General features: G+C 44.3%; 1 protein-coding gene across 1 annotated transcript in view; it reads left to right on the forward strand.

Annotated features, from left to right (window-relative positions):
• The window catches only part of COL4A4 (collagen type IV alpha 4 chain), a 126,691-nt gene that overhangs the window by 37,670 nt on the left and 74,374 nt on the right, over window positions 1–14,647 (forward strand). Inside the window, exons 8-10 of the mRNA XM_054982603.1 lie at window positions 5,248–5,316; window positions 8,111–8,146; window positions 12,359–12,421. Of these exons, the coding sequence (XP_054838578.1) occupies window positions 5,248–5,316; window positions 8,111–8,146; window positions 12,359–12,421 (168 nt within the window). The remainder of the gene's footprint in view (window positions 1–5,247; window positions 5,317–8,110; window positions 8,147–12,358; window positions 12,422–14,647) is intronic.

Consider the following 14,647-nt stretch of genomic DNA (forward strand, 5'->3'; position numbering starts at 1 on the left):
CCTCTACCTGCAATTTTCCATGAAGTACTGAGGACGGAGTGGGATAACCCGGCAAAGCCAAAACTCTATCAATCCATCTTCCACAAGTTTTACTCCCTAGGTCCAGATGATGCAAAGAAAATCAAACTCCCTATGGTAGACGATCCGGTCACTAGCCTAGCGACCACCTCGGTACTTCCTATGGACGCGGAGGGCATGCCAAAGGATCCCTCCGATAAGAAAATTGAGCAGGCCCTGCGCAGAGACTTTGAGGCATCTGCGGCTTCCCTGAGATCATCAGCTACTGGGTCTTTGTTTGCGAGGGCAGCATACACCTGGGCCTCGGACTTAGCAGCAGCTGGCAGGGAAGTGCCGAAGGAGATAAAGAATGAGGTAAAAAAGATAGCCCTGGCAGCGGCCTTCGCAGCGGACGCCACCCTAGACTCCTTCCAGATGTCCTCCAGGGCTATGGGTTTCAATGTCGCGGCAAGACGTAACACGTGGCTGAGGAATTGGGACGCAGACCCCCCAGCTCGCAGCAAGGTGGCAGCGATACCATATTCGGGAGAGAAGCTGTTTGGCGATGCCCTGGACAAGTACCTGGTAGAAAATGCAGAAAAGAAGAAAGTTCTTCCTTCGAAGAAGAAAGACCCCAAGTATAAATGGAAACAGTCCTTTCGGGATCTCAAAAGACCGTCCAGACAACAAACGGACAGACCGTTTAAAAGCCGATGGCAACCTAGACACAGATCAGACAACAGATCTTTTGCCTTCAGGAAGTCTTCCTTCCAGCCCAAAGCTCAGAAGAAAAATAACCAAGCATGACTACTTGCACCCCGGGACGGTGGAGCAAGTTGGGGGACGCCTTCAAACCTTCGCGTCACAATGGGCAAGGACTGTATCAGACCAATGGGTACTGGAAACAGTATCCACGGGCTATTCCTTGGAATTGGAGGAAACACCTCGCAGACGCTTCATCCAAGTATTTCGAAACCGGTCTCAGACGAAGCACCGGGAAATAAAAGAAGCCATCAGTCATCTTTTGCAGATCAAGGCGATAGAACCTGTGCCACAACGGGACAGGAGGCAGGGCGTGTACTCAATATTCTTCACCGTTCCGAAGAAGAATGGAGAAGTCAGGGCCATTCTAGACCTCAAATGGCTGAATTTACACATAAGATCCAGAAAATTCAAAATGGAGACGATGAAGTCTACCACGGCGGCCATTCAGCAGGGGGACTTCCTTGCATCTATAGATCTGTCAGAGGCCTATTTACACATCCCTATTCGACGAGACCACAGAAAATACCTGCGTTTCGCCTACAATGGGAGGCACTATCAGTACAGAGCCCTTCCCTTCGGCCTGAAATCATCTCCGAGGGTATTTACCAAAGTACTGGTCACCTTGGTGGCCTTCCTCAGAGTCCAAGGTATAGCCCTGTCGCCTTACCTCGACGACATACTGATAAAGGCCCCATCCTTTCAATCAGCGGAGATGGCGGTTACAACGACGATCAGCTGTCTGGAGAGTCATGGCTTTATCATAAACCGCCAGAAAAGCATCCTTATACCCTCACAGAAAATTGTTCACCTGGGTATGATAGTGGACACGGTTGTGGGAAGAACCTATGTGTCCCAGGAAAGGCGGATAAAACTTCTCTCACTGGTGAGGGAGATACTTGCAAAACAAAGAGTGGAGATTTCGCAACTGGCCAAGCTTCAAGGCATGATGGTCTCTTGCCAGGATGCTCTACAGTGGGCCAGGTTTCATACCAGACCTCTGCAGAGGTTCCTGCGTCCCCATCAAACGGCCATAGCTCATCGGTGGCACAGACTTGTGGAAGTTCCCCAAACATTATCCAGGGAACTGGGATGGTGGCTGGTCCCAGCCAGGTTCACGGAGGGCTCTCCGCTCAGGGAACCAACCAGAATAGTAATGACAACGGATGCAAGCCTGACGGGGTGGGGAGCACACACCAAGGACAGGATGACACAGGGAGTGTGGCTCCACGAAGAAAGAGAGGCCAGCATAAATTTATTGGAACTCAAGGCGGTGAGAAACGGGTTGCTGGAGTTCACAGACGATCTAAGGGACAAGGATGTCCTGGTGAACACCGACAACATGACAACAAAGGCCTACATAAACAGGCAAGGAGGCACGAGGTCCAAACATCTGATGGCAGTGGCGAACGAGATATTCTTCTGGGCAGAAAGAAACATCAGGTCACTAAAGGCAAGCCACATAGCAGGACAGAAAAACGTAGTGGCAGATTGGCTGAGCCGAAACACAGTGGACCAGGCGGAATGGACACTGAACAAACAGGTTTTCTCCCTGATCTGCCACAGATTCGGTACCCCAAAAATGGATCTATTTGCCACACTAGCCAACAGGAGGTTACCACAATTCTTCTCGAGATTCAGAGAACAGGGTGCGAAGGGAACGGATGCACTAAGCCAGGAGTGGCCACGAACGCTCCTATACGCCTTCCCTCCGATGAAACTCATACCCAAGGTGCTACAGAAGGTCCTGGAACAAAGGGCGACTGTTATCCTGATCGCTCCATTCTGGCCAAGGAGGCCATGGTTCCAGGACCTAATGAGACTGTCTTCTTCGGATCCGTGGACTCTGCCACTCAGAGAGGACCTGTTGTTCCAAGGGGAGATCCAGCACCCGAATCCGGCATCGTTGAAGCTGACGGCCTGGTGTTTGAACATGGACAGCTTAGAGAGTTCGGTTACTCCGAAAAGGTGATTACCACCATGTTGGCTTCACGGAAGGGTTCTACTAACAGAAGCTACTACAAGACTTGGAGATCGTTCGCAACTTGGTGTGACCGTAGAGGCCAGGACCCCACTTCGGCACCGGTGAAACAGATTCTCCTTTTTCTACAGGATGGACTGGAAAAAGGACTAAGTACTAGTACCCTCAAGCGACAAGTAGCGGCAATCTCGGCCATCAGAGGTTCCAAGTCTGGTGCCTCTCTCACCTCACACCCGCATGTGAAAAGATTCCTGAGGGGGACCATGCTGCTAAACCCACCTCGAGTCCATCGTTTCCCGACATGGAACCTTAACATAGTGCTAAAGGCTCTCACCAAGGAGCCCTTCGAACCAATGGCTACCTGCTCTCTAAAGATTTTGACTCTCAAGACTATCTTCCTAGTAGGGCTGACTTCGGCTAGGAGGGTTTCAGAGTTAGGGGCCCTCTCAGTGAATGGGGAGCTGTGTGTTTTCCACCAGGACAGGGTAGTCTTGAGGACAGACCCGGCTTTCATACCGAAAGTTAATTCTTCCTTTCATAGGGGGGAAGACATTGTTCTGCCTTCTTTCTGTGCCAACCCCAAACATCAGAAGGAAAAGGAATGGCATAAGTTAGATGTCAGAAGGGCCCTTAGCTTCTATTTAGATAGAACGAACTCCTTCCGTAAGGTGGAGGGCATGTTTGTCTCCTTCAAAAGTGGTTCTATGGGGGAGAAGGTTTCCCCTTCTACACTGAGCAGGTGGATTAGGGAGTGTATTGAGTTGGCTTACAAGTCCAGGAACCTTTCGCCCCCGGAGGGGATTAAGGCTCACTCCCTCAGAGGGGCGGCCACTTCGGCCGCTTATAGATCTTTCCCCTCGTTAGAGAAGATATGCAAGGCAGCAACCTGGAAGTCTGTGCATACGTTCACCAAACACTATAGAATAGATCAGTTGGCTTCTGCGGAGGCGGCTTTTGGCAGGAGGGTGTTACAACAGGTTCTAGACTAGAAGAATACCCACCCTGAGGGAAAAACTGCTAGACGTATATCCCACTAGTGATGACTGCCCCACTCCGGACCACTAGAGAATGGAAGATTTGTACTCACCGTGAAGCTTCCTTTCTTGGTGGTCCAGGAGTGGGGCAGTCAGTATCCCACCCTACTTTTACACACAAAAAAAAAAAAAAAAACCAGGAAAAAAGAAGAAAGAAAAGGGAATTGGGAGTTCAGTATATCTGAGGTTAAGATATTGTTTCAATATGGGGGTTTTCCACAGTTAAGGTTTTCCGTTGGATGGATCATGTTGATCAGTTGTTACTTTAGTTCTGTATAACAGGAAGAGGCCGAATGTTATGGAACCGTGGTGAAGTGGACGGGGCTTGAAAAGGAACTGAGGACTCCTGGGAGCCCCTCCCCCAAAGGATCGCAAGTTTTTGTCCGGCCCCTGCGAAAGAGTTGGAGGAGGAGCTACCCACTAGTGATGACTGCCCCACTCCTGGACCACCAAGAAAGGAAGCTTCACGGTGAGTACAAATCTTCCATTCACACAGAGCTTCAGGTGTTTTCTACCCAAGCTTTTACCTCAAGAACGTCTGCCCTTTTTTGTTTGACCTATCTATTGCTGCCTCCCTGACTTCCTCAAAAGGTTTTCGCCAAAGGCTTTCAACTTGGATCTCCTCAGTTTAACTGCTAATATAGGGAGGTTTGTTATAGATGATAGTTTGACAGAACAGTCAGTGTGTGAGGGTAGTTGTGGAGGGAAAAGGGATCTTTCTTACTTACAGAAAAGTAGAATTTATTTATAAGAACGTAAGTGTGAATGTTGATGAGCATAATCTCTCGCTCAGATATAAACAGACTGATCCAGGTGCATGTACAGTTTGCCTGACTTAGCCAAAATAAATACTTTATCTGAGATACACACAGACAACTAAGGCTCCACACAGATTCACTGAACTTGGCAGTATGAGACCTCCTTCAGGCTTTCACACAGTTTGCCTGATTTAGTCAGATTCTGAGGGCCAAGCTACACATGACGAATGACACTTGAACGGCAAGTGGATTGATTGGAGGGCAAGTGAACAGAGAGAAATACACTTGCTGTTCAAGTGTCATTCGTCATGTGTAGCTTGGCCCTGAGACACGCAAAGAATAACTGAAAACCTTTCCCTTCAGCACTCTGCCCACTAAGGGTGCAGCTACCAGCCCATCACAGCACACTCTATTCACCCCTCCACCCCCTCCTTTCCTAAGAGGCCCGTATTTAACCCACAGTGACAAATATTTAAAACAACCCAATAATTGGATCCAATAGTTTCATTCCAATGAAGACTCTTTCATTTGAGGAAGAATCCTTCTTCTAATGTAAGGAGCCTTCTCTAGTGAAAGCTAACAGATGTGGTAGAAGGAAAAGATTGTATCTAACCCATTATGTGAGTTAAGGGTCAAAGTCAACTATTGTGTATGTATCATTACTTAAAATTATTCTAACAAATATTCATTGGTTAGTCTTAAAATGTCTTTTCAGGGTGTTCCTGGGCAAAAAGGAGAAAAAGGATATTCTATAAATGCTTCCAAGTTCATTAAAGGGGCTTCTGTAAGTCTGATGACACGTTCTTAATCAAATATTATTGTTTTAACAGTTTAGAAAAGTAATTAAAAATCATGTGGCATACATAACAATTATTTGTTTCTTTAGGCATGAAATTTATGTAATTAATATTTTGTCTAAAACTATCATGTACAATAAAAGGAATGTTGTATTTGTAAAGAATCCTACACTCAGATTATTTTGTGGAGTATAAATTCAACTGCATTTTGCAGACATTTGCAGCCCAGTCCTACGAATTTGTCAGCCATTACTGAGAAGTCCCACTGCTTTTAATAGAATTTAGTTCCTTATAGGTATATTTAGGATTGCAGCATATGCTCACACAAGGACTGTAAATCTTTCCCCTCCTTTCTGTGGTCCCTCCTGACCCCAGGAAAGATTATTCTTTCTCTTCATGGAATAACAGCCGTGCGAATTGGTGGACTACAGTGAGAAGTTTACCATCCTCATTCTTCCACCCTTCTCCTCACCTTAGTGGAGCTATGCTGATGGAAGATGGGGGATGGGGGAGTAATCTGCTACTTGTCCATACTCAATGTAGCCCATTAATCTGTGTGGCTATTATTCATGGGAATCAACTTTCCTGGGATCAGAAGGGACTGCTGTTGGGAAGGCAAAAGTGAGAAAGGACTGCATCCATCAGCACCTTCCACTACTGGGTTGCTGGGTCCAACCCATAATTTACTGTGTTTTGTTTAAATGTACATATGTACAATTAAATACTGACTTCAATTACCTCTTGAGGATCTTTTCACAATTGATTGGTCAGGGATAAGCAAACATCTGTTTTAGTATTTGCTTTTTCAATATGTTTTAATTGTTATTGCACTAAAGCTAAAGTCCTATATTCACTCAGTTGAGGGGTAAGTGCCATCAGATTAATTAAAATTAATTAGAGATTATCCCGAGTGAACATGCATAGGTTTGGATAGTCAAACTTTATTTTAAATAATGTTTGTTTTGTAAAAGCTGTTGATTACACTGGGTCCTTGTAAATTGGTAATATTAATAAAAATAGTATAGAATAAAGAAGTTATTAAAATTTGTTAGTACAGTGATACTCACTCAGAGCCAAGCTACAAGTGACGCCTGACACAGGTTGGACACTTTGTCAGCTTACCTCAAGTTTTGATTGGAAATGTAGGCGTCCTGGTTTTACAGCTTGGCTCTACATTACAGCTGCAAGACCAGGACGCCTACATTTCCCATCAAAACTTGAGGGAAGCTGACAAGTGTCCAACCTGTGTCAGGCGTCACTTGTAGCTTGGCTCTCAGTGGCTCGGGAACCACATATGGCTCACGGACATGCTACATGTGGCTCTCCTGGAATGTTTCCACACATCCTTAAAAGGATGGCTCACTCATCGAATGCTGGCGGCTTTTCCCCTTGACTCCAGACGTCTTCATTTTCAAAACGGTAGCAGGCTGTTTGGCTTTTGTTTTTTAGGTGCTGAAAAAATGGAAGCCAAACAGCCTACAACAATTGCAGCCCAGCGCTAAGGGGGCAGAGGAGGGGAAAGGGGCCATGGCGACAAGAAACTACACACCATCTGTATGGAGTGAATAGATAGCAGCTGGAAGAAGCATTGGCAATGTATGGGGGTCGGATCCAGAGTATCGACTGACTGGCCTGCCAGCCAATGAACCGCTGCACCCCCTCAGCTGAGCTGAAGGGGGGAAACCAAGGAGTGGCAGACCATGGAAACTACATGGGCATCAACGTTCCTACGTGGTTCCTGCCACCTGAGAGTGAGTATGCCCGGCAGCTCTGCTAGGCATGCACCCCCATACTCACTCCCAAGATTCGTTAGGGGAATCCCCTTACGGGGAGATTGGGCACACAGCCCTCATCTCCCCCAAAAAGAATCTGATCCCCGTGACATACAGCCCAACAGACTTGTAACTATAAAAGAAAACAAGAGCAAACATTAACCAGCCCCCCATAATGCAGACGGGGGGGTACATATACCATGAAAACCCAAGATAAGGGAGCAGTGGGTGAGTTATTGCACGATGCAGAATGAAGTGAGGAAGGAGCTGGCGGCCTAAAAGAACTGTGCCAGTGGACCTGAGGTCCTCCCAGTTCAACCCACTGGCCTGCCCTCCAGCCTGGCCAGTGCAGCACTCCCATTGGCCAGGCCCAGGATTTGAAAATCCTGAACAAGTGGCAGCAGCAGGGGGAGGCTGCCACCAAGCCCATGGAGGCCGCCATACCCCTGCACCCCTCCACTGCCCCATGGGTTGCAACTCGGCCCCCAGGGAAGTCTGGGGCCATCATTTTTTAAAACAGAGACATTTGGAGTCAAGGGGGAAAGCCACCAATGTTCAGTGACTGTGGAAATGGCCCTGATTCTCATTTCCCAATCTGGAAACCACTCTGTTTCAGCAAAATAAGCAAGGCCCTTGAGTGGTGGCTACTGTGGTTGGTAGTTAGTTCTCACCTTGAAACAGCTGCTGCCAAAGGAACAGAAAGTTGTGAGCCTCCATGAGGCTTCATGCTAGGTGTGGCTCTTCTGATCGATAGTGATGGTAAATGTGGCTCTCCACAACCCATGGAGTGTGTACCACTGTATTAGTATAGCTAAGTGATCGCTTTGCGTAGTTTACTTCCAACTTATTCCTTGGATGAATCATGATTGTAGAGTTCAACATTTTCTGGTAGATAATTGAAACTAGATTCTGTTTTATACTGCAAAAAGTTGCTCATATTGTTGTGATACTAAGTAATTACAAGAACTTCTGTGGTCTTTTATTTAACCATGAATGGTTATGGTTACAGGGAGAAAGAGGGGATCCTGGACGACATGGAATACCTGTAAGCTTTTCATCAATTTGCTTTTGTTTGGAGGGGGGCAAGGGGGGTAGGAATTGTATTTGGAAAATACATTCTGAATCATCATAATTATGCTGGCATATAGTATCGGTATCCCATAATCCTTTCCTGGTTTGAAGATCAGTGGCAGCACTACACAGTGACATTCATGTTCACCGCCACATCCATCCCTATTGTGTGTATTCATGCCACTGCCTGACACCACCAGCAATTTTGGGGGCTGTTATGGAGATTCATGTGATAGAACAATTCATTTGTTGATCCGCTCTGTATATAATTACTACATGATGGTTATTTTAAACAATTTCCATATTGTGATAAGTAGGTCATCCCTGTCAGGCCTGGCTAGATGATGCTATCAGACTGTCCACTTCATCAGACACAGCTGTATGAGTTAAAGCCTTTAATAGAAAATCACGCTAGTCATTGCCTGGAATGCCAAAGCAAAGCCCACCCAGAACAGTTATACCCCCAGTCTCCTCTCTGTAATTCAAAAGACAGTCAGTTGAAGTTGGCGGGTAACGTTGAAGCAGGAAAACTGGGAGAGATGCAGAGCTGAATTCCTCAAGGTCACACTCCCTGCTGCATTGATAACAAAGACAGCAAAACGGCAATAAAGCAAAACACAGTGCAAGGAACTACTCTATTCAGCTACTCTACTTCCCATTCCTTCCCCCGCCCCTCCATGGTTAGACAGCTACAGCAATCCCTGAATCACTAGGTTTGAAGAGAAGTTGAAAAATCCCCATTAGTAAGGGTGAAATTGTGTCTCGGATGGGAAATCTGGAATCACAATCGAGTATATTTTATAACACTTCAAAACAGCCATTGGGAAGAGAGGGGACTTGATTGTGGACATCATATTGGGGAGGAGGATTAATTTTTGCCACGTGCTTTGTTTCTCCCTTTGAAATTACATACTTAAAGCTACTGTTAGCCATGGTGGGAAAAATGGGTACCGTACAGGAACTCTATCTTTTCCCCAGTTGCAGCTAATAGCATCTTGAGTGTTTGATTTAATAGCATCTTGGGGTGTTCAGAAAACAGCATGAGAGGAAAAGATTAAACTCTACCCTGGTCCCATAACCCCAATCTGATATACCTTCCTGAACAACTGCTTTTTTTGAAGATTTTTTAAAAGTAAGGAGATCAGATCATGGATCTGTTGCAAAGTCTGTTGCTTGGCCCTGATATTTAGCAGACATTTAGGTGTAGCCATGTACTATATTGAGGGAAATCTCTCTGATCTGGTTCAGATGCTCAGAGCCCCTACATGATCATCTATAGTATCTGCAGAGCTTTCCTGGGTTTGCAACCTTTTGGGTATCACTTGAAGGCACTGATTGTGTGAACCAATACTTCCATATTAGTATTGTACATTTATTTATTTATTTGCTTACTGTATTTATAGTCTGCCATTCTCCCTGAGACTCAAAGTGATTACACGGTATAAATCAATATAATTAATATGAGATATCGAACAAGCAATATATTAGGGCTAGGGTTACACAAATCTGAATAATCATAGCATAATTAGACATGATACAAAGTACAGATACAACACAGAAAATAGTATTATATCAGTAGAAAACAATGCAGTGACAACATGTGCAGCAAACAGATAATAAACCTGTATGCAGTATCTTTCCCTTTATAAAGTGCCTTCCTGAACCATTCTGTTATAGCCCTATTACCTTTATAGGGTGTCAGTAAACCTTATTGAACGTAGCATGGATAGTGGAAGAGATCCTGCCTCCCCTGCATTGTTTTTCTTCCCCAAGATGGCACCTGTTCCCCACCAGTGCTATTTTGAGGAGAAAAATAGCATGGGGGAGGCAGGATTCCCTCTTCCCCCATAATAAGGTGGCCTTGACCAGAATTCGGCTCCCATGGTGTGGTTTAAAGGAGTTCCTGGCTAAGAACTCGCTTTTTAAAATGGCAGCGTGTCCCTGGTGTGAATCTGGAGACATGTGTCATGTCTAGATGAGCCCTTAGTTCCTCTGCTCCCCTTGCCTCTTTCATACAGCACCTTTTTCCTTCTCCTTGAAGGTCACATTCTTCCTTATTCTGTGTGACTCCCTCCCTCCCCACTCATTAGCCTAGCTTCTGTATAAAAGAAATGTTGGAATTTTACAAGTGTCATTCTCTTCAGTCATGAAAGAGTTAATCTGTTTGTGTTTAGTTAGAGGCAGCTAGTTAGCATAAGGCCAGTTAGATGTTGAGTTGTTCTTCCCGCCAGGGTAAAGGGGAGTTGCATGCTTAATGAACAGATCTAGGATTGATTATTGGCTGACCAGGTTTATGGGGGGGGGGGCAATTAACATTCTTGCCTTTACTCAGGACGCCATTGTTCTCCAGTTAGTTAGACCGTTATCTCCAGGATGTGAGGATGTAGGAACTAAATTAGCTCTTCTTTTATCTCTAATGTAACGTTTATTATTTTACCCTATATGTAGTAAATGTCCGGGGCCTGGGTCCCAGCCCCCAGACTTGGTAGGAGGGAGCAGTGGGAGGCAACCAGGAGGCAGTGGCCCTACCACCCCAGCCAGCAACCAGGTCCAGAACCTGCCCACTCCAGGGGGAAGAGGCGAAAGGCCCAAGCCTCAGAGGGCTGGGGGGAGCAGGGGGAGACCAGCCAGTCCCACCTTCCAGGGGGAAGAGAGGGGGCTAAGCAGGACAGAGGCAAAGGGCCAAGGCAGGGGGAACAAGGACCCAGCAACAGCCCAAACAGAGCCCTTACCTGCCAAGGACGAGAAGCAGCCACTACAGCCCAGAGCTACACCCTGGCTAGAGGACAGCAGCCTGGCTCAGGAGGTGCTAGGAGCAGTGTGAGAGTGGAGGCTTGGAGGAGACTTCTGGGAGAAGGAGATGAAGGAGGATGCAGAGGGTAAGCAGGCCAGGTTGAGCAGGCCAGTGAGTGGACTGAGAGGGGTCTGGGTGATGTATACTGTCCCTCCTTCCACAGAGCAGGGTCCTGCAGTATCCCTGGCACCCCTCTGACGCCAGGGCCGGCCCAGCTGGGGCCCCGCCCAGCGGCGGCAGCGACAAGCCCTGACAGTAAACATTTATTTTAGAAGCTGAATACATGTGTCTGTGATTCTTTATCTGCTGTGCAAATTCTCTACTCTGCAACAACTAAATTTACCCAAGAAGAAAGCTATTGGGTTTACTTGGAAAATGCTGGAGTTGTTATCAATGACAGGGAAAAGACTCAGGGCCAAGCTACAAGTGACAAATGACACTTGAACGACAAGTGTATTTCTCCCTGTTCACTTTCTCTCCACTTGCACTCCACTCAATCCACTTGCCATTCAAGTGTCATTCGTAGCTTGGCCCTCAGAGTACAAGTACAAGTATGGAATACTGCAGAATCACTGTTTCTTATAGTGAAGTGTCTGGTCTCTGTATCACTCATAAAATCAGCAAAACCAGGCCACACACTAACCAGATAAAATTCTGTATGCTCGACTACTCCCAGAAATGTGGAACAATATGATTGTGTTATTAATCAAAAGAAGGAGTTCCCCCTCCTCAAAGACCTGACCTGATGAGGACTAAAAGTGGTCCAGAAGGTATGGAATGTTGAGAGTTTCTGAGAGGCAGATAAAGGAAGCAAAGTGGAGAAAGGAAATTAGTCTGCTCAAGAACATGAGATCTTGTAGAATTCTGGAGGGGGAGATTTTGTTAGGTGAATTGAGATTTTCATATTATTCACAACCTCCCACAATTCCTTACATATTTTAGTCCTAAAATACTCTTCACCGCTTTTTAAAATTATTAACATTTTTTGCCCTTACATTCCCTTCAAAATAGATTTAGTACATCAGTTTCATAGCCTTACAGTGAAATCCTAAGCAGAGTTATGCCAGTCTAAACCTATTGATTTCAATGGGTTAAGACTGAAGTTACTCTGCTTAGGATTTCATTGTTAGTCTCATTATTCCCAATTTATTTTTTAATCATTTGCAGTAATAGATTGTTAACCTGTGTACTACATGACCCTGAAATCAATTTACAATATTAGCTGCTGCTGATATCTGGCTGAAATACTGCTTAGAAGCAATGGGACCAAGACCAAACAGTAGAAGATTCTCTTAGTTGGATGAGATAGCTCCATGAAATATGAAGTAACATCTTTTGGGGAAAATGGAATGTTGCTGGTATTAAGAAGCAAAATGTGTCATCTCTTTTCAGGGACCTAGAGGAAGAAGGGGCCCAAGAGGCCCACCTGGATATCCAGGCCAACCAGGATCACAGGCAAGCAATTTAATTCATCAACCTCTTCTCAGTGATGGGCACCTACCTATTCATCCATCTAGCCACATCTTACAAGAGAATTCATTATTTTCATGGTACTGTACATGTAAAAGGGAAAGGGAAAATCAGTATTCTTCTCAATCACATGTGCGTGCTAGAAGCCCTGTATGTAAATCCATATGACATTATTTCTAATTTAACATTTTCCTATAGTTTTACCTTATTCGAGAAAACGGTAAAAGGTTTCCTTCTTTTAATAAACATAATTTGCTTGAGTATTTTTCCTCTTAATTGTCTGTGAATTGTAGTTTCATCCATCAGCATGATGAGCCAACATTTTCTAAATAGATTTTCCACTAAGGGAGTTATCTTCTGCATCCATTTTTTTGCTAGGAGTGATCTTGCTGCCACTATTAAGTTTCTTAACAGCCATGTTTCCTTTCTCACTTTTTCTCCACCTAATGAGATGCTTTTTTTTTTGTTTGCTGTTCCCTCACTAACTTTTATTAGCCCTACTCTGTTTGTGTATTTATATGTGTTTATTGTTTTTATATAATTATATATATAATTATATATGTGTTGGGTTAAAAGACAGCACAGACATTTTTAAAATAACTAAATAAAAATAAAAAATTCATAACTGGTTTTGATCATTTTAAAAATTCTGTCTGGAAAGTAATACCATCTCTATATCAGTTTTAGATCAGTTTCACTTATTCACACATTTTAAAGATGTTCAATATATCATTATAAACTTGCAACCAGATTTGATTTGGTATTTCTTTTCCAATTGTAAATGGGAGTTAATCCTTTCCAGTGGCTCCTTAGATTTTACATTCATCAATGTAGCATACATTTTTGCCATCATTTATTTTAATCTTGTAAATTGTGCCAAATTTTGTTCAAAAATATCAGCCAGAATTTGGTTGGGATAAAAGTCTTATTTTAAAGGTGTTGATACCACAAAACAAACATTTTCATCCATTTTTTGCCTGATCTCCTCCCGGATATTATAGCTTCTTCTTTGTCTATAAATCTAGTTTCTGCCCCTTTTGTAAAATTATTCATTCTCCTAGCATACATAAATTCTTTATTTATTTATATTTATTTAAAAAATAAATTCTTAAAATATCATAGGTATAACTGGAGATAACCCAGGCATCAGCTGCTTCTTAAACTTATCCCTGGTGGAATGCAGTGCCATCCTAACTTGATTTGATCCTAATACTGCATCTGGTCATTCAGATTCCATGTACCATATCCATAACACTTTGAATGGGTTTATCACTTGGGGTATAGCCTAAAGTGACACATCTTAGGGCCTTAAAAATTATCATTTCTTAATGGCTCTGGATGATTCTCCTATGAGCATTAATTGCTATGAGATGATCTCCTAAAACTCTACTCAAGTATCCAGGAAAGCTCGGAGGAAGTGACCTCTTCTAACTGATTGGAGGATGCGTACGTGTGTATAAAGAAACACAGTTTGAGTTGGGAACAGACAGAGAAGTTTGGAGTTGGAGTTGGTTGATCCAGCCAGGAATAAAGGATCTCCCTTTCCGGGGATCTAATGTGGAGTACAGATCAGCTGCCCTGTGGGGACTGCCTCTTTGACTTTGACTTCACCTGTACTTTATTCGCACATTTGTAAATAAAGCAGCTATTCCAAAGACACCATAAGTCTTCAGTTCCCTCTCATTCCAAAGAAAGCAAATATGATAGCTACGCTGTGCTCTTCAGTTTAAAACTGGTGCATACAAAGCAACAATAGCAACCATTAAATAGTAATGCATAAAATTGTTGTATAAAATTAGATGTGGTATACTGTTGCTTTCACCAGTTGAGAATATCTGCATGACTTGGTTTTCTCATAGTTGGTCTAGTAACTTTCAGTGATGTTCCACAGCTCCAGATTGTGTCTCCTAGGGTTGCCAGACTTGGCTATGGGAATGCTGTCAGCAATGGTGAAATGTTACTTCTGGGGAAAACTTGAAAGTGATGTCACACCTCCTTAGGAATTGGCAGAATCTCAATAGTAAAGCCATAAAGTTTCTGACAATTCCTACATCACTTCCTGGTTTCCCCCACAAGGACATTATGTTGACCATTTTTTGTATTATTTTCTCTCAAAGAGGCAGTGTGAAGTGGGAGCTAGAGAAGGGGGATTGGCAGTCCTAACAATGACTGCCTCATGGCTTGGACCCCACAAGGCCTTAGAAGGGGAGG

Source organism: Eublepharis macularius, chromosome 6 (genome assembly GCF_028583425.1).
Source record: "Eublepharis macularius isolate TG4126 chromosome 6, MPM_Emac_v1.0, whole genome shotgun sequence".
Lineage (NCBI taxonomy): Eukaryota > Metazoa > Chordata > Lepidosauria > Squamata > Eublepharidae > Eublepharis > Eublepharis macularius.